Genomic DNA, 26978 nt, shown 5'->3' with positions numbered 1-26978 from the left:
TCACAACTCTAACAGCCCAGAATACTCCAGTGCAAGAGATAATTTTGTGCACTTTATATGGATCCTCACAGTCCCAGCTGATCACCTTTCTTTCCATGCAATACCACAGCTGCACATTTCTTCCTGACCACGGATGATGGTCAATATATGCTCAGAAGCATAAGAACTGGTAGCCTTGTAATTGTTATCCTAGCTAATTTAATGGCAAGTGCTGTTCTTTCTATGTTTAAAATAATTTTGACTCTTCCTAAATTAATTGCCTCTCCTACTGTGAGTTCCTTAAGAATATTACATTAAAAATTTATTTCCTTTTCCCCATTTTCAGTGTGTCTTCTTTTCATTGTCAGTGGTGTCTTACTCTTTTGTTTTTGTTAATCTTTTAACTTTACCATAACTACTCTTAGTCAAGTTCTTTCCAAGTTAAACTGTTGTGCTGTTAATCTGTTAATCCTGACTCCTTTAAATCCCACGTGACATACATATGCACATGCAAACACGTCTCTCATTTTTGTTGCCCTTCTCCAAGCCTGTTGTATTTCTACTATAACTTACTTTTTGAAAGACATGAGCAAGCCTGGATGAAGTATTCAAAGGGTTTGATCCTAACTCCTTCCAAAGTCAATGGGAGGTTTGACAAGGAATTAAATGGATGGAGTTCCATTTTAAAGTGAAGATACATTCTACTGAGGCCTAATTTTCAGTTTGCTCTTAAATGGGCCAGCAGTTACATTGGTGTCATTTTGTAGGTCACCTCCATTGGCTGATCTTGAGAGCTGCTGAGCACCCTCAATTCCCATGCACTTCCATAGCAGTTGGGAACACTCAGCAGCTCTCAGGAGGTGGTCAACACCTTGCAGAATTGGGCCCCAAATGAGCGACTTTCCTCTACAATTTTGCTGCACCCAGAAACATTTTTAAAATCCAGTTGTTGAATCTCCACTTGCACTGTATGTATATGCAATTGTCCCTACTTTTCAAATGACTGAACCTCTGAGCCCAGTTCTTCTCTCAGTGACACCAGCATATCTGCTTTGACTTCAAAAGAGTTATTCCTGATTTACACCTGTATACTGCATGCCCTTTGTTTCCTCCAGCATCATTTCTCAGAATGTCTCGATCCAGTTAGTTATACCAAAGTTATAGAAATATTGTTCTTGTCCCGCTTTCAACTTCCTGGGCATTTACCAATTTTTCAAAAATCTTTACAAGGGAACAAGGGTTTCAAGAAAACAATTCTACTCTGAAAAGTGACTCCCTGTAAATGGCATCATGGTGTTTCTTGTTTATTGGCTCTCAGTGACTCCAGATCCAATGGGCTCAGTTTACAGGTAAAAAGATGTTTATTTCTGATGCCTGGGCTCTGAGACTCAAGCTGAGCTCTTTCCAGCTCAGATATCAGCACCACAAGAAAAGGATCTGCAGGCTAAATTCTGCCCTTACTGTCACCTGTGCAGCCCTTTTGCCTTCAATGAGTTTGCTCAGGTGGAACTTAGTAAATAATCCTGTTGATGGTGCACAAGAAGGAATAGACTCCAGTTTCCTCTCACTGAGCTGCGCTGGCTCTGCAGGGCAAACATGAGTAAAAAGCAGTGAATATCTGCCTTGTCATTAAATTCAGCAGACTTGACTCTGAATACTGAAAAGGAACACGTCTATTGGGTAGGAAGGGAGCATTTTTACCTAGTCACTTTTCAAAGTACAACAGCACTTCAGATCACATGTCATGTGAAATTTGCTTCTGGCCAGATGCAACTGTAATTGTACAAAAATAATTGGAGAGTAGACACTACCTTTTAGGACTGTGGGTAGCTCATGTATTTGGGTAGATGGTGTACCCTGGAGGACTAAAAATGGGGTTGTGAGGAAGATTCCTGAGTTAAATAATAATTGGAGATATACCAACCTCCTAGAACTGGAAGGGATCTTGAAAGGTCATTGAGTCTAGCCCCCTACCTTTGCTAGTAGGACCAATTTTTGCCCTAGCTCCCTAAGTGGTCTCCTTAAAGATTGAACTTATAACCCTGGGTTTAGCAGGCCAATACTCAAACCACTAAGCTATTCCTCCTCACAATGCAGTTCTAATGCAGGTCTTATGACTGACTTGCTGGCCTTGGGCATGTCATTCACTTATCTGCCTCAGTTTCCCTATCTGTAAAATGAAGATAATTATTCTTATTTACATCACAAGTATGTGTGTGTAGCTTGAAACCATGATGTCTTTAGTTGCTGTGTAATGTACCTTTAAATTTGTGAAATATGTGCATTACACAACAGCATCCATTTTGTATTTCAAGTGATTCCAGCCTATCATAAAGGAGATACATACACTGTGCTCTCCTTTGCAGGGATCTTATTTCTGTTTTACCTTGTTTTGTTTTCCCATAATCTAAAATAAAAGCCATTCAAGGTTTGCTTTTTCGAATAGGAAAGCAGCACCCCAGAGGAGTGATGGCAGAATTTTAAAGAATCAAAGCTATCATAGAAATGTAGGGCTGAAAGGGACCTCAAGAGGTCATCAAGCCCAACCCCATACTCTGAGGCAGGGCCAAGTAAATCTAGAGCATCCCTGACAGTAATGGGGATCCTTTGGAAGCCTGTTCCAGAGTTTAACTATCTTTATAGTTAAAAAGTTTTTTCCTAATATCTAATCTAAATCTTCCTTTCTGCATACTAAGCCCATTACTTCTGGTCCCACCTTCAGTGGACATGAAGAACAACTGATCACCATCCTCTTTATAACAGCCCTTAAGACATTTGAAGACTGTTATCAGGTCCCCCGTCAGTCTTCTTTTCTAATACTGAACATGGCCAGTTTTTTAACCTTTTCCCATAGCTCAGGTTTTCTAAATCTTCTATCATTTTTGTTGTTCTCCTCTGGACTCTCCAATTTATCCACATCTTTCCTAAAGTGTGGCACCCAGAACTGGATGCAGGATTCCAGCTGAGGCCTCACCAGTGCTGAGTAGAGCGGGACAATCAACCCCTGTGTTGTACCTATGACTCTCCTTTTAATTCACCCCAGACTATTAGCCCAGAGGTCCCCAAACTGTGGGGTGCGCTTACCTAGGGAGGGCATGAAGGAACATCCAAGGGGGAGCGGTGGGGCCCGTGCCAGCCCTCATAGGTTTTCTTATCCCTGGCCACATCCCACCTCTCCCAGACCCATGTCCCAGCTTTAGGGAGGGCGGGGTGGGGGAGGAAGAAGAGATTAAGGGGGTGCAGCCCTCAAAAGTTTGGGAACTGCTGCATTAGCCTTTTTGAAGCTGCATCTCATGATTAGCACCTGAACACAAACAGCACTATACAATCTCTAAGTATTATGATTAGCTTGAGTCCTTATAACGTTTTGTGGAAAAAGCTTAAACTCACTATCACGTTTGCGAACTCATGTATACACAAATGAGAACTCACTAGATCTAGCCTGAAGTGATGTTATAATTAAGACAGATTCGCTCTCAGAAACCTTGCCCAATGCAGCAGTAAAACCAGGCATTAAAGTTCTCAGAAAGTGATGAAAGGCATTCCCCGGGAAAATGACAATAACAATAAGAGGTAGGCGCTTTATAATTGCTATCCAACACCTTTTCTCACTACCCGCACCTTTGATCTCCTCTCTACCTCTTGGCTTTCACCTCTAATCCTCTCCATTCTCCTGCCCTCCTTTCCCTGAGGCCCTGAATACCCTGATTTTTCCTCCCTCCCCATGATTATCCACCCCTGTTCTCTTCCTGGCTCTCACATATCTCCTGCTCTTTTCTCTCTGCATCACTTTCCTTCTTCCCTTCCTCCTCTTCCTTTCCCCCACCCCCCCATCCAGGATTACCCTCCAGTCTTGCTCCCCTCCAGTCCTTTCCCCTCTTTCCTGGCTTCCCATGATCTCTCCACCTCCATTTTCACCCTTACTTCTGGTTTCTCTCCTTTCCATGGATATCAGGCTCCCTGATCCAGCCTCTGCCTCTTTCATACAAACTCAGCTTCCTGGCCTAAGTGTGCTCTGGCTCCAGACTGAATTGGCCATTTCCTTCTCTTCAAAGGGCCCACAGAAATGACACTATTCCACCCTCCCTGCTCTAGTTCTATTGTAGGCTTGTCTACCACCTCCTCTGCTATGAGTTGGACAATCCCATTATCCCTCCCTGACTTGAATGCTAGAGTTTCCTTCCCCTTTTCCCTGCCCTGGTAACTGAACTTCCCTGTCATCTGAGAGTGGGGAGCCTCACAGGATTTCTGTCTTCATTCATGGTTGGAAGTGAAGAAGCAAGTGGAGGAATGAAAGTAGAAGAGATAACATACATAAAGAGGGAGGAAAAGTATAGATAAGGTGAGAAGCAGGGTGCACCTGGGTGTGTCACTGAGTCTCCATCAGCAGTCTCTGCCACCAATGGGCTCTGCCAACCGCTAGCTGGTCAGAATGGAATGACAAAACCCCCGAATGGCATCCTCACTCCTAGCCTATGGGTGAGAGATGAACTCACTCTGCCCATAAGGTCACCCTCCCAGCCTCCACAGTGTGACAGCCTCATGCTGTCGGTGTGCACTGACTCTCCTCTCTCTCTCCCTTCTTCCCTCCTCCAGCTGACAATAGGCTGGTAAGCACTCTTGCCAGCTTTCACAGTGTTTGATGTTTTGCGCTGTGTCTTAGCTCCTAGATTCAAGCAATTACTGGAAAATCTCAGTTTTCATATAAAAATAGAAGGAAGATTCTAGCGCTCATGATTGCAGAGAAAAGTTTGAAAATGTGAACCTAGTGACCCTGACCGGCTCCAGAACCAGCAGACAAAGAAACCAACATTTAAAAACAAACAAGCAAACAAAAAAACCCTTCTGTTTTTTATGTCAAACTCATGATTTTGTGTGGTGGGAAGAGTACTGTTGTAACTCTGCTACCCAGGCCCTTATGCCAATGGGCACAATCCTTTCCCCTCACGTGGACAGGCTGCAGTTTTGTAGCAGAACAAAGAGCATTCTACGACATGTATTATATTAGCACAATTCACACAACATGTGCCACAGTTTATTTTGCTTGCAGGACAGCCCTTCACTGCATCCTGGGGGCCCAGGGAGGGGATGGGAGAGAAAAGGAATGCAAAGCCCTCGTAAGAGTAGAGTTCTGTACAGGAAAGAGGAAGAAAGCCAGTATTGCCACTTCTACAACTCCTGTCACAGCCAGGGGCCTCAAGGGATCAGAGCTATCCTCTGCAGCTCACAGATAAGAAAGAAGTCAGCTGATAAATGGTCCTGTGACGTCCCTCACACCGACACCTCTGCCTCCATCAGTGGCACGAGAAAGTTTCCAGGGAACAGCATTTTGTCTGCTCTTTTAGTAGCTGATAAGGTGTCTTCGAAGAAATTCATGAGTTAGAAGCAAAAACAACTTCACGTACACAGCACCTTTCCTCCTTCGACAGTACAGGCATCACTCCTCCAGCGTAGTCACACTAAATGCACAACAGTATAGGGGATGAAGTGCAGAAGAGTTCAATATCCAGTGGAAATATGACAGTTGAGAGAGATATATGGAGTTTGGCAAGGACATGGGGCTTAACATCCCCTACTCTTGGAGAAAAAATACCATTGAATTTTTAATGGCCAAGAGTCACTTTATATCACAGCTAAATGACTCGCGGCACCTTCCTATCAAATTACTAATCATTTTCCCTGCAACCCAGTACTATGCTAGGGCACACTAGCTCCATTCTGGGGCACTAGGGTCAGTGCTGACTCAGAGGGGACAGCACCCCAAACTGAGCCACCCATACCGCTACAGCACAGCGCCCTCTAGTGCCATACTGGTCACTGCAGTGAGCACTGACAGAGGGATGAGTGGTCTCTATTGAGGAAATGGCACTACTTCTTGAAGCACCTTAGATCTCCATGAAGGTTGACTATCCTTAGCTTGTGAGATCTGAAACAGCTCACACTGACACTCAAGAGGTCAGACTAGATGATCATAATGGTCTCTTCTGACCTTAAAGTCTATGAGTCCATAAGTAAAACGGTCTATATACTGTACCACGGAGAATACATAGCAAGGTCATAATAATAAGAATTACATTTTTCCCACTGGTGGGGCATACATTAAAAAAAGCCTATCAGTGCCTAGCATCTGGTTAAGAAATTCACTGAAGTTAATTCCAGTCTCATTCTCTCATTGATGGTTTCCAATGTTGATTGCTGGCCAATTCATGTTTCACAGTAATTTTAAAACCAAATGTGTTTGGGGCCTCATTTTCAGAGGATCTGAGCTGCAACAGCTCCCAACGACTTCCATCAAAGTTGCAGGGCTTAAATTCTCATAGATTATTTCCCAGCCCCACCACCACACACAAACATGCTATAAAAACTTCAAGGCCCATCAGGGCTTCAACTGTTGGCTTGGGGGAGCTCAGGGCTTCTGCCCAGTGATGGAGTGGTGGGGCTAAAGGTTTCTGCCCTGCAGTTCAGCCTGGCTCTGGGCTTCACTTGAAGAGCTTTTCAGGGCATTAGCCCCATGTGGGGTGGCAGTGGGTCTCAGGGCTTCAGCCCATTGAGAGACACTGGTCCCGCGGCTTTAGCCCTGTTGGAGGTGCTGGGGCTCAGGGCTTCTGCCCCACAAGTTTAAAAATATTTACCAGAGCTCCACTCTGGACACCTCTGGCTGAATTTGAGCCCTGCACAATTGTAAATGTTCAGCAACTCTGAAAACTGGACCCCTGCTTCCTTTACTCTGTGTATATTTTTAGATGGTTTTTGTTGGCAGCTATTCCTCCATCTGAGCTTCCAATGTACTTATCAACATTTTGTTTTTCAAGGGTGTGGGTGAACTTCAAGGAAAGGAGCTAAAATGTTCTTAAAAGATAACTAGAGTCTAAACAAGCATCAACATTTCTGGGTCAGGAAAGCTGAATCTAGTTTGCTGAATAGCAGAAGAATTGATCCTATTTAGCAAACCAATTTATTTTAAGTTGTATCATGCCCAAACCATTCTAGGCACTTTACATACAAAAATGGAGATAAGATCTGTGCCTCAAAGAGCATAAAAAGCCCAGTCCCTGCTAACTGGAGAGGAGAGGGGTAAATATTATTTCATGAGTACATTCCTTAATTTTAGGAGGCTCTCAGGTACCTCAGTTACAGGAAGTATTTAAGTAGCTAGCTAGATATGTAAACAGTCAGAATAAGTTTTCTTCTATCCTCTATTGCTGAACTGGAGGAAGAGACTTCAGGAGCAGACTGTATGTGCATAGACACCCCTGAAAAGCAGAGAGACCTGCTTTGCCAAAGTAATCAATTTTGGCTGTTTTGGGTTAAAATTCACTTTAATCTTGGACCTGGGGATAATGAAACGTTATTATCCTGATTGTATGATGAAAGGGCAGCAGAACTTAATATGCCCTAATTGAGGGGATCACCCTCATTGTAACCTCACTCTCTTACCTTACTCATTAAACAGGGCATAGTGATGCCAAATCCAAGTGCAAGTCAGAGAAGATTGGAATGAGTGTTCCTATCTGCTGATAAGGCATTGTTTAAAAAGTCTGTACCAGTTGATACTCCCCTTCAGTGTCTAAAGACAAAGCTGGTCAGACTCAGAGAGTCCTTGTTTGTGCTTACTAATTAATGACTAGAGGTAAAATCACTGATGGGAAGGTCTAGAGCAGCATTTCTCAAACTGGTGTCTGTGGACCCCTGGGGGTCTGTAAGGGTACTTCAGAGGGTTTGTGGGCCCCACTGATCAACTCCTCCCCCAAATGCCTCCTGCACACTGGAGAACAGCTGTTCAGTGGCATGCAGGAGGCACTGGTAGGGAGGGGGAAGAGTGAGGATGGGGTGTGCTCAGGGGAGGGGGTGGGAAGAAGAGTAGCAGGGGTGGAGTGGGGGCAGGGGCCTGGGGCTAATCAGGAGGTTTGAGAGTCTGTGAAAATTTTAAAATCAAAATGGGGGTCCTCAGGTTGCTAAATTTTGAGAACTGCTGGTCTAGGGGGGTTGAACCTTAGACCTTGTGTAGGGACAGTATTGCACTGAAATACAACACAAAGGGTACAGCAGCAGCAGTGAGGTTCCCCACTACCCATTGAAATGGTGAAGAACTGGGATTGGTAGTGGAACCATCACAGTTAGATGCAGAGGTGGCAGCAGCATAGATAATAGTGATAGCAGGGAGCAACAGAAAAGGCATTGCTCCATGCCCCCGTCAGTGGTGGGAGCTGAACCCATGTGAAAGCACCCCTGACTTCTGGGACTTTGCTGACTTTGGACAACTGACTGTGAGTGAGATGCAGCATGTTAAAGGACATTTGTCTGTCAGGCTTTTACTCTACCAGGTGAGAAACTGAGGCAAAGGACATTGCCCAAGATATTGTGGGGCAGGAGTTCACTTATAGGTTGCATATTTTTGAATCATTATTATGGTATTTTCCAAAATTAATGCTGGGTTTCCTTTCCCTGGCAATAAAAGTTTTCTCTTGTTATTTACAGACTCTGTGCTTGCCTCTTAGAGGTGTTATTTTCCCCAGATTTCTGGGTGGGAGCTCGAGGCATTTCCTCTTTTGCAATATTAACAGAAACCTCTAGATATGGAACCTGGCCCTTGTTGCTGCTAGCACCACCAGGTGTAAGCAGAGGTGCTGGAACAGTTTGCATAGTGGGGGTGCTGAGAGCCATTTAGCCAAACTGTAAACTCTATATATATTGGAAACCACTTCAAGCCAGTGGATACGGCAGCACCCCCAGGACCCCTAGTTCCAGCACCTGTGGGTGCAAGGGTGACAGAGGGACAGAGTCAGAGAGCAAATTGCAGTCAACAAATTTGGCCAGTTTATTCACAGATGCTTATAAGTGTCATGGAAGATCTATGTTTTGAGAAGGGATTTGAAGGAGGAGAAGATGGAATGGCAGACCTCTGGATGAAGAGTACAGGAATGTGCACCCCATGGTAAAGGCACAGAGACAAATGTGGCAGAGGACATGAAAGGATCAGCTAGACACAGCTTGGAAGGGGCAGGGAGCAAAAATAATCATGAGCTGAGCAGTAGGTAGAAGTTAAATTGTGTAGGGCCTTGAAAGCAAAGATAAAGAGCTTGAATATGAATATAAATACTGCTGTAATTCATCTTGCCAGTTGTCTGAGAAAGCACATGCCAAAGTGAAGACATGGGCATGAGGGTTCAGGTATCTGTCAGGAGACCCTTATCAGCTGGTCTGAGGACAAATTGAGTACCTCAGTCACATGATATAAATCACTCTTTCACTTCACACTTATTCTCCCTATACTGGCTGGGGACAATAGTTTATGCTGCTCAGGGGATAACAGAAGGTGTGCTAAATAAAGCAATCATGAGGCTGAAATGACTTACCTATTCCCATCCCCTTATTCAGGATCCCAGTTCATTGTTCAGGGGCTCTTAATTTAAATAAATAACTGGTGGTTTGACATAACATCTTTCAGGTCACACAAGTCTTATGTCCCTGTGTCTGTCAAATGGTTCTGAACATGATGCCCTCAGTCTCAGAGACTTGATTTGGGGTGACCCAAGAGCTATTTTCTCATACACAGCTAGTTGCATATTCGAGGAGCATCTGTAAAATGGAGGCTGAGCTGGGGATGACACAGGGTAAAAAGCTGCACAAAAAGAAAACTTCTACAGGGACTTCCATGTTCCAGGCTGTTCAGAACCATCAGATGGATATGGAGATGTATGACTTGGGATGACCCTAGAGGTATAAGGACCTGGGGTAAGTAATTGACTTCAGCTTCATAAGGGATCAATATCCTTACCTCATAATTATAAAATTATGAATCTTCACATGCACTTCACAGATACAAAAATAACCTCACTGTTAGATGAGGGGTGGGGGCTAATACTTGGGAAATATCTGAAAACTTGAGCTGGAATCCAAACCTATTTGTATACCCCAAAGGCAGTGTGGGAAGACAATGGCACATTCATCTGGGGAGTCTGTTGGAGTGGAGTGGTGAGGGAGGACCCTGCGCTGGACCTCTGCTCAGATCTAACCTTTCTGTAAACTCTCACCATCCAAATAGGTCCTAGCCACCCCTCTGTAACTGTCCTTCCATGTCTCTAAGCTTTAGGGGTCTTGGGGGAAGTAACCTAGACTCCCACTCCTGTCATGAAACCTTCACGGGACCACCATCTGGTTTCTCGAAGTGGAGGAACCACACCTCTTAAATCTTCCCAGGAAGGGTCTTCAGGGAAGTGGGCTGCTGCTATTTTGTACCAAACTGGAATGCACACGGGGTGTACCTGACACCCTGGAATGGATTCTGGGTGCAGAAGGAAGAGAATCAGAATTCCATTTCTGTTCCTGCTGGAAATAGAATTTGGTGCTGTTGTAGAAGCAGCAGGAGAAGCACACGTGGATTTTTGCACCTTCTGGGGGAGAAGGAGCACCAGAATCTGTAACTCTCATTATCTTGGAGGTTAGACAAGGCCTCAGGGCCCAGAACAGCAGGTTCAAACAGGCAGTTTGAACATCAGAGCAGGCATGTGCAGTGCAAGGAACAGCAGGGCAGCTGGGCTAGGAAGGAAGAAGTGGTGAGTTGGCCGGGGGAAAGAATTGCATATTTGTGACCAACATGGGTTCCTGGCATGGTCGGGAGGAGGCAGGTGCATAGGGTGACTCAGACAGATAGATAAACTGTGGTCGAACTTTGCTCTCCCAAAGGGAAGTAGAAAGCAAAAATGCACTGTCAGGGGAGGAAGGGGTGTCAGGAGGAGAAGGTGGGCGGGGAGCTGCAGAAATGTATCCATATCTCTCCTCTCTGCCTCCTGTTTTCTTTAAGGGTGTTTTTCAGAGCCCTTGTTCCCATCTCCTCCTCCTCTTCTGAGCACTCAGCCAAGGTGGGAAGGAGATACTGCCTGTGATCTGAACTGTGTTTTTTATCAGCCCTTGGGCACGAGTAGGGCATAGACAACCTAGCAGCAGCAGCAGTAACCACACAGGGAGCAGGAGAGTCTCCGCAATGAATGGCACAAGGACTCCTCAGCAGGTAGGGAAAGAATTCTAGTCCCCTACTCATATCATTTAACTCAGTTGTGCTCCCTCTCTATGACTCTCTTTCACTCTTACCCTGCTCTGTGCCTGAAGAGGGTTGGACAGCCGGACTCAATTGCACTTTAGAGTTAGGGTATAAAAGAACTTGCACAGGGCCCAACACTAGGGGTTCAGGTTCCAGCAGGGGGATCTATGAAGTTTGAGTTTCAACTTTATTTGGACTTGCCTAATGTACACATAGATAACTCCTGGCTCTCCCTCCCTGCTGCCGGTGAGACAAGATATCAGAGTTTTCTGTCTCTATATTTATCTGTATCCCCTGCTTTGCCCACATCTCTAAGAGTCTTTCTTTCCATATCTCTGTGTCAGAGTGAGTGAATTGCAGGGGGAGGCTTATTTTGTGCTATTCCAATTGGTAACTGCTGCTAGAACTAGGTACAATTCAGAGTCATCCCAGTGGGCAGTTTTGTCTTGGAATTGCTGTCCACAGTTAAAGGTTTCAGAAAACCAGTTCCCATTGATGGCCATATTTAGGTTATGCTGAGACCGAAGTGAACAATTTGCAACAAATAATGTATCTGATGAGTTTCTTTTTTTTATAGTATCCACAAATTGTCTGCACACAAATTTCAGAATTCCAGATGACCTCTTTATTCAGAATTATTGGCAATTTTTTTCAACACTTTTTTTTAGCCTAGAGATCATTCTTCAATTGGAAATATTTGCAAATTGAAAATCACATTGTATTGCCTAATTATATGTCATGTGGTTTTGTTTCTCTTTCCTGACTTATGTAATTAATCAACATAACTGCAAATTTATAATCAAATGTACATTTGCCAAGTCGTGCTAATTTGGTTAAATATATAAGATCCAAATGGAACAGAAACAATACCATATGAGTTATGTAACTAATCAACATAACATTATTTTCAAAATATCTGTTAGATTATAATTAAGCTGTTGAATACAGCAAAAGACAGAGTTCATAAGCCTTTGTTTGTATTCTGAATTGCTGTTCCATTTGTTTGTGTCCATACTCATTTTTATTTTCTGTTCAGGCAAATGAGGCATGTATATTTGGGGAATGGCTCTTTTACAGACAAATACCCATATTCCCATAAGAACAAGAGTAGGTGTCATTCATTATTTTAGTTTTTTATTGGCTGTTTTTATGCTTCACACTTTTCAGTCTTCCAGGCCAGGGTTCAGCAAACCATCTCTATTTCGCAAAGCACTTTAGTATGTACTTCACTTTCAATGTGTCCTTCAATCCCATTGGTTATGCACGTGATTAAGTGCCTTGTTAAACAGAGATGGATTTAAGCACGTGCTAAAGTATTTTGCTGGATTGGGGCTCCAAATCTGGGAACATAAATAATAATAGCATGTGACCAGGTTTTAGTGGAGGTCCTGGGTGCAAGTACACCCTCAGAAATCAGGCCCAGATTAACCAAGGTGCACTGGATTCACTTGCACATGGCCCCCATCCCAGGTTTTGCCCAGTCACTCCTCCACTATGACGGAGGGGTGTTCAGCCCAAATTTGAGTGAGTGGTGTTGGGACCCTGTGCACCAGGTTGCAGCGCCACTCAGATTTGGATCAGCCACTCCTCCGTCATGATGGAAGGGGGGCTGGGCCAAATTTGAATGATAGTGAGACCCTCGGTGCCAGGTCACAATGCCTGGAGCGGGGAACTGGGCAGAGCCCCAAGAGACAAGAACCTCTGCTCGGGAGGGTGAGGGTGAGGCAGGCTTGTTCTCCAACCTACCCACTTCACCCACCGCTCCCTGGGACCTCCCATCTACCTTGTGACAGTATTAGGATTGTAGTGCTGAGGTGAAGGGTGCTGCTGCTTGTGGCCAGTGCTCCCTCAGCAGGGCCAGGAGGAGGAGGCAATGTGCACCCATTGGATTGGGAGACTACATCCACCCCTGCATGTGATTACCATGGCAAATCACACCTCAGGCCCACTGAATAGCAAATGGTCAAAGTGAACAGTTTGTGAACAACCCAGTGGCTGAAGACAATTCATTCAAGTTATTTAGAGAATACTTACAAATAATAGCCCTGATTCTCCACTGTCTTGCACCTTTTGTTTAATCATTTACACCCGTACTAACTGAGTGCAAATTAGATGTACAATGCTACCATTCTGTGTTGCTAGTGTTTTACACCTGCTTTGCCCTCCTTTTGCACAAGTGTAAATGTTAATGAAAATGGAGAACCAGGCCCAGTGAATGCATAGGCAGAAATCTGTCACAAACAGAAAAAGGGCTATGTTATTTGGAGATTTTATTTGCAACAAATAATTCTACTGGCTCTAACTGTAACAGTCTCAGTTCACGTCCTCTTAGTTTATAAGTCACATGGTTCACATCCCCGAGTGGATGACTTATGTAATTAACCTTCACATTGTAAATTCCAAATTGTGTATTGTACTCTCAAATAATATGTTAGAAACTAGCTTCCAGTGACTATTCAAGCATTTAGGCTGAAATGGAAAATTTGGCAAGAATTGGTGTTAGTAAAACTTCAGTGCCTGAATATTCGTGGAAAGCAAATAGGATTGTGAACATGGTTGAGTCAAAATACAGTTTCCACTTCATGCTAATATTCTTAGAAAATTGTCTCCTTGCTTTGTTCACCTCTAGATATATCTTTGCTTAAGATGCCGATTCTCTCTCTCTCTCCTCCCTCCAACCACCAAGAATTTCTCCCACATTCAGCACTTCAGTATCTGAGCACCTTACAAAATTATCATCACCACAAGACAAAAGCCTCTTCCTTAGACACTCTGGGTTGTTTTTTCCAGCAATTTCCTCTCCTCCTCTATCATCTCCTTTATTGCAGATGTGGGGAAAGATCAGCTGAAGAAGCAAGTTTGATACTTTGCTCTAAGAGCTGTGAGCTCTGAGCTTGTTTTTCATGGGAAGTGAATTCTATCTCTTGAGCCAGCTGCTGAAAAAGCTCTGAGTTCTTCTTTCCCAGGATTAACTGTCCAGACTAACATTTTCATAGTTCCTGATTAGACATCTATGGAGACAGTCAAAGATGTTTTCTAGCACTGCACTGGTTGAAATTACGATTAAAGACTCAGCAACAAAAATTAAAAAGAAAATGAACTATTTTGTTTTGTTAAAATTTTTTCACATTGTTTTCAATTTTTGAAAAAAAAGGGAAAAGAAAATTAATTTTGAAAAAATGTGTTTTGAATTTCTGGATCCCCTCCCACTTGTATCAATTTTTACTCCTGCTCATTTTTTAAAAAGGTAAGGGAATGTAAAAATGTGTGTGGGGGGGCCATTTTCTCTCGCTATATAGACACTTATTTTCATATATTTCCTGTAGAGAGTAATTTAAATAAGAGATAGTGGGGTTTTCCCATTATTTCTCTAACTTCTTTACTTTTCCCATCCCCCTTTTTCAGGGGAAGAAAGTTGGGAAGTAAGTAAAATAGAAACTGAGAAATTTCTGACTATTTTGAAATAAAAAATTCAAACATTTTAAAAGTTTTGGATATTTTAAAATTTTTGTTTAGAAATTTTTCTAAACAAGTCATCAGCAATGATATATTTATTTATACATTTATTCACAAAAAATATTTTAATTAAACCCTTTTTTTTCAGTATCTGCCCAGGTGATTACTTGGCTTACTTGATTCTGTGTCTAACCTTAAAGACTGAAACAGAAAATTTGAATTTGGCCATTTATTCTGTGAGGAGCTCATGAAGTAAGCAGAGCTTTGGGGAGATCTGCTTTTATTGACACTGGAGCCTGGCTTAGCCTTGCTGTGCCACCAACCAGACTTTTAACAGCCAAGTCAGCAGTGCTGACCGGAGCCGCCAGGGTCCCTTTTTGATCGGGTGTTCTGGCTGAAAACTGGATGCCTGGTAATCCTATCTGTATTAGTATATGTAACCTATAAATGACAGAGTCCATACCCCATTCGCCCATGTCCATCCCTTACCCTGGAATATCCAATCCCCACAGTATGGAGAAGCACTGGAAATGCTGATCCACGCCTCAGTCTTCTGTAAACCATTCAGACTCCACAATCCTTCATTAATTGAAGCTAGTGATGGCTTGGAGGTAAAAGACTCTCTATCTTCTTCCTCAATTTCCTCCAACCATACAGCCAGTTTACCCTCTTACTTCTCTCTTACCTGAGGCCAGGTTGGAAGGGGCAACCTGCACATGATAGGCTCCATATCCCATTCCTCAGTCTCATGTAAGCCATCCAACTGTCTTGCACCCCACAACTTCAGGCCAGATTGGAACAAGATGTAAAAGCCTCCATATCCCATTGCCAAATCCCTTTGAGTATCTTGACCTAGCTGAGCTGCAACTAGACTGAAACCAGAGACTATGTGAAAAATTCTGTAGATCAGAGGCACCCCTTCCTCCCTACGGTCCCCCAGAGCTATGGTCAAGGTTAGTTAGTTTGTGCTGGGCCATGTGTATCTAGCCATGAAAGGTAGAGGAGGCATCCTCCTGCTCTGTATCTTCTTCCCACAGCACTAAGGGAGGAGATCAGTGTTCTTCCAAGCAGACCCAAGACACTGTTATTTCAAAAGTTGAATGTCATTCCTTCAAACCCAACATCAAGAACAGATAAGCTAAATCCAAAGGCTGTTGTTTAGGAAATATGAAGTGTTTTAGGAACATTTGTTCATGTCATGTCCCTCATTGCACAGACCCTAAAATCTCAGCTTCCTGCATTGTTCAGAATTGTGGATTTGGAGAGATCACTCTAAATGTCTGTTTTTGTTTGCTTGCTTGCTTACTTCTTTGTTTTAATCACTGCTATTTAACAGAGGCATTATTTAATAAGGAAAATATTAATACACTTTGTGCAGAGTGTGCTTTGAATCATAGCTTCCACAGGAAATCAAAAGTCACATCTTGCTGCTTCTTGTCTTCTTATACCACAACTTTCAGCATTTGAGGAGGAGATCTAGATCTAAATCTAGATCTAGATATATCGTTCAAAGAGCACAAGACCAGGGCAATCCAGCATTTTGAACACCTTGTAATCAGGCTGCCAAGTTGAAAAACAGGGAAACATATTACAGGGGTAAAGAGGGGGCACAAGGAATGGTTTTGGAGGGAGTGAAGGAGTTGCAAACAGAAGAAAAGGGTACTCACTCCTCTCTGTTCTTAAGCCATGCAAATTCTCCCTCCCTTTCCACCCCTTCCCTGAGACTGTCTTCACTTTCAGAGTAAAACTCAGAGTGTGTTACCATCACAGTGGGATCAAAGGGTGGAAGAAAACAATTTTTCTCTCTTTATTGTATTATGTCTGGTCACTTTCTATGTTTTCTGTGCTGTGTAGGCCCAGCTTCTGTCTATTTGATTTCCTTTCTCCTATTCCAAATCCTGCCTTAATTAGTTGGGGGCAAATTTTCAAAGGCATAGTTATGCACCCATTGAAAGCAAGTGGGAAATGGGCACCTAATATAATAATAATACAATATATGGCAATATACCTATGTCATAGAACTGGACAGGACCCTGAAAGGTCATTGAGTCCAGCCCCCTGCCTTCACTAGCAAGATCAAGTACTGGAATGTCTGTTTTTGAAAATCCCACATTAACAATTGTGCTGCCTTTCAAGGAAAACCCAAGGTTGTAAGTTCAATTCTTGAGGGGGCCATTTGGAGATTGATCCTGCTTTGAGCAGGGGGTTGGACTAGATGATCTCTTGAGGTCCCTTCCAATCCTGATAATCTATGTAAAATACTAGGTGTGCTAAGCATTATGGCCCAGATCCATAAAAATGTTGAGGCAGGTTCCTAAATTCCATTGAAATCATGGAAGTTAGAAGCCTCAATACCTTTATGGATCTGGGGCTATAATACTGCTTTTTGCTCTTCTCCTTTTATTTTATTCAGCTCTGTATAGGATCTTATCACGCTCATCACTGTAGTGTATGAGCAGCCTCCAGCAGATGTATGAGCACCTTCCAGTAGTGCATTAAGCAGCATGACTAACGTCTGTCATGTCTGGTTAGTTCTCTCATACTCTCCCATGGGGAGAAGAGTGTTGCACGAGAGTGTTCTGTTTGGTAGAATGTTTAGTTTAGTTTTGTGTTGTCGTTGTTGTTGCTTAAATATACCTATGGCTCTGTGTTTATGGTAAAGAAGGCAGGCTGAATAAGTACACCTTGCGCTTGAAGCAGAAAGTGGTGAGGTTTGGGATGGTCCTTAGTTTCTGGAGGAGCCAATTCCACACTCTCAGATCAGCCTCTGAGAAAGCTTTGTCTCCTGCACCGATGCATCCTTCTCTTTCTGTACCATCTCCACATTTCTCCTTCCCCGCCTGGGTTTTCTATTCTTATCTTTTCTCTGATTTTATTATGTTTATTGTTTATTATTAATCATGTTTATGGCAGTAGTGCCTAAGGCCAACCAAGATTGGGCCCCCATTGTGCTGTACAAACACAAAGCAGCAGATGGTCCCTGCCCAGAAGAGCTTACAGTCTGAACAGACCACAGAGACACAGGGTGGGGTAAGGGGGTAACATACAAGCAGAATGAACAATGGGATAGCAGCATGTTAGTGCAATGATTTTTGGGGAGGAATTGAGGGGTCAGCTAAATGGAAAGAAAAGGAAGGTTTGCTGCAGCTGGTAAGGAAGAGGTGCAGAAACTGCTGTTGAAGGTTCTGCAAGGCATGGATTGAAGCAGCTGGGGAACTGGTACAATTACTAATGTCTCTGGTTGCCAGCTCTCCTGTGTCAATATTAGTAGAATGGGTAGAGCTGGGAGGCATGTGACCAGGCATAACTTTAATAGAAATGTTTCTCTCTTCATCTCCTCTCTTTTCCTAATTCCCCCTTTTCAGCCCTGTGAGGAGGATCCAAGAGAGGCTGCAAAGAACAGAAGATGTCTCCGGGGAAAGAGCCTGCTCCTGTGTGCTCTCATGCTCAGCACTGTCCTTGGGTTTGCATTGCTTCTTGCCTACACCATCCTACACCAGGGCCTGGGTACAAGACATGACAGTCTTTCTCCCTTCCCTCACATCTGACCCATCAGTGAGACCCCTTCCTCTCTCTCCTCTCCCTTAATTGCCTTTTGGGCTGAGCATCTATATGAGGTCCAGGCCCTGGACGATTCCTAAGTCTTAGGAAAACATAATTGTCTGAAGTAAAGATATTCTAATAAAGAGATATTGCCCTACCCCTTTCCAAGCCTTCCCTGCCATGTGGAGATCTCCTCACTCCCAGGCTTCCTGCCAACCTAGTGTGGCATGGCCCAGCTTCCATGAAAAGCAGCACTTCACTTTCTAAAAGCTATTGTATTACAGTACTCTCATCCCCTCCCTCTTACTCACAGCTTCTGTATCTCTGAGCAGTATTGGTCTGTCTGTAGGTGACCCAGCAGAAATGTGGATAAGTCTAGAATTTGGGGTTGGGGCTTGGAATTGCCCTTCCTTTCCATCCCTGAATTCATAGACCCGTCCTAGTTTTCACAGGTCCAACCAATGGAATCCTTATATTAATAAGACAATTAGAGAGTTCCTGTCAGTGGCAGAGCTGGAAATAGAGCCCAGGAATCCAGATCCACAAGCAGTCCACTTTTCTAACCACTAGACAGCTCTCTGCTATAAGGATCTATAAATATGAAGAGGCCAAGTCATACACATCCTCTTCCCCAGTTTACTTATTTTCCCCTTAGCTGGCATTTCCCTTTAACTCCTCTCTTGTCCTTTCCCCATGTGTGAGGGTTGGGGAGCCCCTGACTATAGACCCCTAGAAGTTCGAGACAGAAGGACTGTATTAGTTCAGATCTTCTCTGTCTCCCACCTTTTCCCACATACATCATACCAACCAGTGAAGGTCTGAGCCAGGACTCTGATTAGGCCAGTTTCCTATGTCTCAGACAATGGCCCTTCCATCCTTCACCTTGAGACATTAAACTGCAGCCTGTGGCCTTGTCTAGACATAAACTTCCAAGGGTTTAACTAAAGATGTATTATTATTTTGACTGAATAATGGCTTATTTCAGGAAAAACTGACTTAACTGGAAACCAACACAAACCACTCCTAAAACAAAATAAGAGTGTCTACCCAGGAGTTTACATGGGCTTAATTAAATCAGTTTTTAAATTAACATAAATTGGACTGGTGCAACTTTCCTTTGTAGAAAAGGTCTGATAGATCTCACTTTTGAAAAATGCTTCCTGATATATCATTGTTCAGGTTTAGCTCTTTTCCCGTAGCTATGCCCTTCTCTTCCTCTCTGGTGTTTACTCCCTTCCTAACCTTGTAGTGGTTATCATATTCCCTTGGGGTCATTACTTTGCCAAACAGCCACTGACACACAGGGAATGTGGTAAGAAGATGAAAATAGGAGGAGAAATTTGTTGATAATCAGCTGTGTGGCCATTTGGGTTGTGCCAAGATTGGACCTTCTCCCTGGGGTGACTATTCATCCTTTATTTTAATGGCTTCTCTTAATTGGTACTTATTGACATCCATCCATAAAGTCAAACATAGGATACACTTTATCCTCTGTTCAGCAATAATTTTTCAAAGAATCCAACACTGTGTCAAAAGCATAGAATTTTTACCACAAATAAAACTTCAAAATAACCTCTCTCCTATATTTTCATACAGTTCTCCTGAATTTCCTTCACTCTGCTAATGATGGCTCCTGTCTTTGCTTCTTGCTCAGAACCTTGTGACACCAAGGAGTGTCTCACGCTACTGGCCAGACTCCTGGAGGTGAGAAATGCCACCATAGACCCCTGTGAGGATTTTTATGGCTATGCCTGTGGCAACTGGGAAGCCAACCACTTGCGCACAGGGACTATGGAGTCATCAAATGTGTTTGATGTCCTGCTGGAAGAAAACCAGCTGATCCTGAAGAGGCTTTTAGGTAGGGAGTGGATGGTGTATGTACTGCCAGCAAGCTCTTCAGTCAGAGCTCTGATTACTAACATACAACAGTGCAGCCACTCCCAACAGGGACCAAACTCAACCCCTGTTACCTCTCTGTCACTGCAACCACAACCATGAACCCAGCATGTACCAGTATGGGACCATGCCAATGGGAATAACACCATCCCCCTGTCACCACAACCACCAACATATATCACTGCAAACTTCCCCAGAAAATGACCAAACCATTTCAGTCACCATAGCCTCACTAACAACCACATGGTCTCTCACTTCAGCCCCTTAAGTCCAAATCATTTTCCTGCCATCTCACACCATCACCACTGTGGAAGTAGCCACACCAGTTGGGCAGCAATACAACCAACCCTGCAATGACACACAACCATCCCCATGTTTTCTCTCTGTCACTGCCACCAGAGCTATAACCATCCTAGCTGGAAACATAAAGCTCTCTTGGGATTCTCCAGAGCTGACTTGTGACTGTATCCCTCTGTCTCCTGGACTGTCTGGGCCCCTAGAAACTATACCAGAAACCTCCTTGCTCACAGCTAAAGCTACTACTTTGGTTTAGGTGATTGTGGGTTGTACTTTTTAATGTGGAAGATCCAGATTTGATTTGCACTGGTGACCATGGCGTTTATCTATGCAGCTCCAGTGTGCTACATTTCATCATGGATTATCAAATGAGCTGTAGTTCCTGCTTCAGGATGCACATTACCTCTTACTAACCCCATCTCTTCACCTGATGCTATTTCTTAGTCTTCTTTAATTTTTGGCTTGTTAGTGTTTTGTGTGTTTTCCTTTTCTCAGAGGTTCCACAACTCAGGGTTGGAAGCTCAGCCAAGGAAAAAGCCATCCGGTTCTACCACTCCTGCATGGATACCCAACAGATAGAAGCAGAAGGGGCTCAGCCCTTGAAGGAGCTTATAAATCAGGTGATCATTGTTCATACAATACTATTTCTGAGCATATGTATACCCTTACACTTCAGAACAGAGTTCTACCAGGAAAAAGATAGAAAACAATAGGGGGTGGGGGAGTAATAATCTGCTTCATTATTTGCTCCTTCATTATTGCACTTGCCAGCACCAGGTCATTGGTGACTAAGGTGTCAGTGATGGCAAGTTCGTGGCTTCTGCCCATGGAATGAGCAAAATTTGTAAATGAGGAGTCACAGCCTAATTTATAACTGATGAGACTCCAAGGCACAAACAGCATTTCCCTAATAGATATGATGGGCTCAACACTCATATTTGGCTGCCTGATTTCAGGCCCTGAATATGTATTTATTACCTTAATGTCCATTCAGGCACGTGCAGCCTTGCAGTTTTAGAATTCCTCCCATCCTGCAGGCAGGGATATTTTTTCTTAACAGGAACTCAGTGTAATACAATAAGATCCCAGACTGCAGGATAGGAAACTCCCTGCAAAACAGATGGAATTTTGCTGCCCAAGGAATGCATTTAAATCCCCAAGTATGAAAAATGAGCCCTAACTGCCCTGCATGAGGGTCACAGTGAAGTGTAGACACTTTCCTTTCGTCCCCTTCTACCTCCTTATCTCACTCGTGGCCCTCATGTGACTTCCTCTCATCCTCTTGCTCTCCTCTGCCCTGGATGGCAATTTTATGTCATTCCATAAAGGTGAAGTGACAGGGTCACTTTAGGGTCACACAACGAGTGTGAAGATTTTCATGGGTTCTTCCCATTCTTCTTCATTATTTGTACTGATCCTGAACCTTGGCTGTCATATTCATCATGTTCTGTTGGGTGGCAGGGGGAAGAGAAATTTGGAAATGAGTATCTAGCAGATGTTCCCGTTTCTCTTTCCACCAATGTAAGTTCTCTCTGTTTGTCATTCTATTTCCTCAGATTGGTGGCTGGAACTTCACAGGCCCTGAGAAACAGACCGATTTTAACCAGACCCTGCAAATACTCATGGGCAAATACAACACCTTCCCCTTCTTCAGAGCGTATGTGGGACCCAACTCTTCTGACCCCAGCACCAATATCATCCAGGTGACAGGATCAGCAGGAGATGGCAGTCAGAAAGGACAGGGTCAGGGCAGTACCTGTGGGCCTTTAGGATCAAATAACTGCTTAAGCTACTGGGAGAGGCAATGGAAATCGGACATATCTTATGAGTATTATAAACACATGAGCTCCTTAAAAAGATCTCTGCAAATCTATGCAATTAAAATAAACAAGAAGAACGGTTTTGCCATGCACTGTGTAATTAACGCATGGAACTCACTGCTGCAGGATATCATTGATGCTACTAGATCAGTGAGACTAGAAGAGGATTAGGCACTTCCATGAACTGAACCAACACCAGCTATGTAAGGGCTAAATTATTTTGGTCATCAGCCCTCATGAGCTGGGAGGCCAAGGAGTCATCCATGCTCCAGTTTTGTAATATTACATAATGAGGTATGTTGTGGATATTTTAAAGCCTTTGTCTGTCAGAGACTGGAGACCAGATGCTATTTTATATCAGTTCATTTTCTTACATTTTCCATTCATTTCTTAATTCTGTAATTACTTTTTAAAAACAATAATATAATCTTTATCATTCATTTCTGGAAATTGAGCATATGGGGAGTGGGTTAGGGTGAGCACATGCAGATAAAGTTATTTCCCTTTCTCTCACCCTTTATCTGCCTTTGACTAGTTAGACAGTAAGCTCTCTTGGAAGGGACTGGCTCTTGTTATGTGCATAGCACAGTTGGGCCCTGGTCTTAAATGGGGTTTCTTGACATCATTTAAATAAAAATTCATAAGTTTTTGTTGTTATGTATTATATGTAATAATAATTATTAGGCTGTCAAGTGATTAAAAAAGTAATCATGATTAATTGCACAATTAAAAAATTAATTGCTATTAATTGCACGATTAATTGCGCTGTTAAACAATAATAGAATACTATTTATATAAATGTTGTTTTTTCACATTTTCAAATATATTGATGTCAATTACAACACAGAATACAAAGTGTGCAGTGCTCACTTTATATTTTTTTATTGTAAAAATTTGCACTGTAAAAAGAAAAGAAATAGTATTTTTCAATTCACTTAATACAAGTACTGTAGTGCAATATCTTTATCATGAAAGTTAAACTAGTATTTGATGTACAAAAACTAATAAAACAATGTAAAACTTTAGCACCAACAAATCCATTCAGTTCTACTTCTTGTTCAGCCAAACACTCAGACAAACAAGTTTGTTTACATTTGCAGTAGATAATGCTGCACGCTTCTTGCTCACCTGAAAGTGAGAACAGACATTCAAATGGCACTATTGTAGCCAGTGTTACAAGATATTTATGTTCCAGATGTGCTAAAGATTCATATATTCCTTCATGCTTCAGCCACCGTTCCAGGGGACGTGTGTCCATACTGATGGTGAGTTCTGCTTGATAACAATCCAATGCAGTGTAGACCAACAGATGTTCATTTTCACCATCTTAGTCAGATGCTACCAGCAGAAGATTTATTTTCTTTTTTGGTGGTTTGGGTTCTATAGTTTCCGAATCAGAGTGTTGCTCTTTTAAGAATTCTGAAATCATGCTCCACACTTCATCACTCTCAGATTTTTGGAAGGCACTTAAGATCCTTAAACCTTCGGTCAAGTGCTGTAGCTACTTTTAGAAATCTCACATTGGTACCTTCTTTGCATTTTGTCAAATCTGCAATGAAAATGTTCTTAAAATGAACAACATGCTGAGTCATCATCTGAGACTGCTATAACATGAAATATATAGCAGACTTCTGGTAAAAACAGAGAGCAGGAGACATAGAATTCTCCCACAAAGAGTTCAGTCACAAATGTAATTAACACATTATTTTTTTTAATGAGTGCCATCAACATGGAAGCATGTCCTCTGAAATGGTGGCCAAAGCGTGAAGGGACATACAAATGTTTAGCATATCTTTCATGTAAATACCATGGAATGCTGGCTACAGAAGTGCCATGCAAACGTCTGTTCTCACTTCCAGATGACTTTGTAAATAAGAAGTGGGCAGTATTATCTCCTGTAAATATAAACAAACTTGTTTGTCTTAGCAATTGGCTGAAGAAGAAGTAGGACTGAGTAGACTTGTAGGTTCTAAAGTTATACATTGTTTTGTTTTTGAGTGCAGTTATGCAACAAAAAAATCTACATTTGTAAGTTACGCTTTCACGATAAAGAGATTGAACTACGGTACTTGTATAATGTGAACTGAAAAATACTATTTCTTTTGTCTATCATTTTTACAGTGCAAATATTTGTAATCAAAATTATACAAAGTGAACCCTGTACACTTTGTATTCTGTGTTTTAATTGAATTCAATATATTTGAAACTGTAGAAAAACATCCAAAATATTTAATAAATTTCAATTGGCATTCTATTGTGCAATTAAAACTGTGATTAATCGTGATTAATTTTTTTTATCACAATTAAGTTTTTGAGTTAGTCGCATGAGTTAACTGTGATTAATTGATGGCCCTAATAATAATACCACTTTACCATGTATCCAGTGAAGCCTAACAAATGTAGCTTGAATTTAAATGTCAAATACGGCAAAATTCTTGAAAATGATCTGAAGACCAAAAATTAAGCCTAGAACTGTTTGGAGGACACTTCCCAATAATAAAATCAATTTATGACCATCATAACCCGCTTGCAGACAAATTCTTGAACAGATAAAGAAACAAAAGTCATTGAATAAATTATTTCCCCATCTCTAGCATTTATGGCATTAACTAAGTGTTTTTCCTTCGCTCCTTTCCTCAGATTGACCATCCTGAGTTTGAGATGCCACCAGAGAGTGACTACAATGAAAAAGGAAATTATCCTGAGGTACCCTGTCAGAGGCTGGGGCTAGGCAAAAAAATGCCTACTGGGTTCAGAGATCTACTTTGAATTGTCCCCTGATTTGGAATGGTTTGTGAGTGGTGATCACATGTGCTCAGTGTCTGATGAGATCATGGGGCTATTCCAGGGCTTGTCCACACTAGGACAGGATGGACGGTTTTTTGGAACATTTTTAGGTAACAGGTTTTTAAGTCCTGGTGTAGGAAGGGCATGTTGCAGTTTTTTAATGTGTTAGCTTGTCAAGGGGAACATGGCTTACAAAAAACTTGTCCTGATTGTACTAAGACTTTATAACCCATTAGTTAAAATATGATACATTTCATTCCAATGTACATGAGAGCCCTTGGAATTCCATTTAGTCATCTCGTCTTCTTCATCTTCCTGAACTGGATCAGCTGAATTGGCTGCAATTTACTGACTATGGGTCTTTCAGAAGAGATCTTAAATACCAAAGTTCTGTCTTCCCACCATGGATGTTTAAGATCCCCTGATAATCAAAGTAGAAACAAGAATCTGGTCTGCTATCTCTGTCCAAAATTTCCATTTTGTTTGTCTCACTGTCTGGAGTGGCTCAGAACTATCAGAAAACAGGGCAGACACCCCAAACTGGTGGTGTATTTTATAAGTAGATTTCACCAAGCCAGTAACAAATGTGCACTCCTGGATCACTATGCCAGTCTTACCATAGAGTCATAGCCGCTGCAGTCTATCTTGCCACCCAGACAAACTGGACTTTGTGATAAAAGGTTATATAAACCAATAATCACATCACATTAGGTTACTCCAAAGCCCAAAGGATCAGTCACTTACTCAGATCAATTTGGTACTCTGGATCTCACACCAAAGACAACGCTGGCAGCCAATTCTCTAATAAACGAATTAAAGATTTATTAGCTAAGAAAAGGAATGAGAATTGATGAGAGGTTAAAGTAGGTAAAATACATTAACGAGTGACTCAAAGTTTGTAGGTCCAAAATGATAGCAGTTGATATAATAAACTGCTAGTTGCCCGAAAGTCTTTTCAGGGAACCCAGATATTTCTGGGGATCTCCACTTTGCATTTGGCATCTTCCCTCTAAAAGTCATAGAATCATAGAATATCCAAAAGTCCAAACAGTCAGAGATGATGATTGTTCCTTTGAATCAGTATTTATAGTTTCTGCTCACAGAAGACAATCTGAATCGTAGAATCATACAATATCAGGGTTGGAAGGGACCTCAGGAAGTCATCTAGTCCAACTCCCTGCTCAAAGCAAGACCAATACCCAACTAAATCATCCCAGCAAGGGCTTTGTCAAGCCTGGCCTTGAAAACCTCTAAGGAAGGAGATTCCACCATCTCCCTAGGTAATCCATTCCAGTGTTTCACTACCCTCCTAGTGAAAACGTTTTTCCTAATATCCAAACTAAACCTCCCCCACTGTAACTTGAGACCGTTACTCCTTGTTCTGTCGTCTGCTACCATTGAGAACAGTCTAGATCTTTGGAACCACCTTTCAGGTAGTTGAAAGCAGCTATCAAATCCCACCTCATTCTTCTCTTCTGCGACTAAACAATTCCAGTTCCCTCAGCCTCTCCTCATATGTCATGTGCTCCAGCCCCCTAATCATTTTTGTTGCCCTCCGCTGGACTCTTTCCAATTTTTCCACATTCTTCTTGTAGTGTGGGGCCCAAAACTGGACACAGAACTCCAGAAGAGGCCTCACCAATGCCGAATAGAGGGGAATGATCACGTCCCTCGATCGCTGGCAATGTTCCTACTTTGACAGCCCAAAATGCCGTTAGCCTTCTTGGCAACAAGGGCACGCTGTTGACTCATATCCAGCTTCTCATCAATTGTAACCCCTAGGTCCTTTTCTGCAGAACTGCTTCCTAGCCATTTGGTCCCTAGTCTGTAGCAGTGAATGGGATTTTTCCATCCTAAGTGAAGGACTCCGCACTTGTCCTTGTTGAACCTCATCAGGTTTCTTTTGGCCTAATCCTCTAATTTGTCTAGCCCCTCTGTATCCTATCCCTGCCCTCCAGCGCATCTACCACTCCTCCCAGTTTAGTGACATCTGCATGTCTTCATCCACATGAGCCAGTGAATTTCCATTGTCAAATACAATGGCCCTTGTTTTGACTTTAGCACTCGTCTTCATTTACATTTCCAAGGCTCCAATCATGTTTGATGGGTAATTTAATTAGAGGGATATACATAATGTAAAAAGTAATGTAATAGCAAAT

General features: G+C 42.5%; 1 protein-coding gene across 10 annotated transcripts in view; it reads left to right on the top strand.

Annotated features, from left to right (window-relative positions):
• The first annotated feature begins 10686 nt into the window (after nt 1-10686).
• The window catches only part of KEL (Kell metallo-endopeptidase (Kell blood group)), a 32448-nt gene continuing 16156 nt past the window's right edge, over nt 10687-26978 (top strand). Inside the window, exons 1-6 of one of the 10 annotated variants that reach the window (XM_050943523.1) lie at nt 10687-10990; nt 17842-17983; nt 19674-19877; nt 20708-20832; nt 21769-21915; nt 24673-24738. In XM_050943523.1, coding sequence (XP_050799480.1) covers nt 10964-10990; nt 17842-17983; nt 19674-19877; nt 20708-20832; nt 21769-21915; nt 24673-24738 — 711 coding nt within the window. In that variant the 5' untranslated portion in view covers nt 10687-10963. Of the gene's footprint in view, nt 10991-17841; nt 18032-19615; nt 19878-20707; nt 20833-21768; nt 21916-24672; nt 24739-26978 lie in introns of those variants that run through there. The other 9 variants (XM_050943533.1, XM_050943513.1, XM_050943578.1 and 6 more) reach the window with 9 other exon arrangements.

The sequence above is a fragment of the Gopherus flavomarginatus genome, chromosome 1 (assembly GCF_025201925.1).
Source record: "Gopherus flavomarginatus isolate rGopFla2 chromosome 1, rGopFla2.mat.asm, whole genome shotgun sequence".
In the NCBI taxonomy this organism is placed as follows: domain Eukaryota; kingdom Metazoa; phylum Chordata; order Testudines; family Testudinidae; genus Gopherus; species Gopherus flavomarginatus.
Note: the sequence above shows the minus strand (reverse complement) of the source record. Positions and strands in the feature narration are given on the sequence as shown.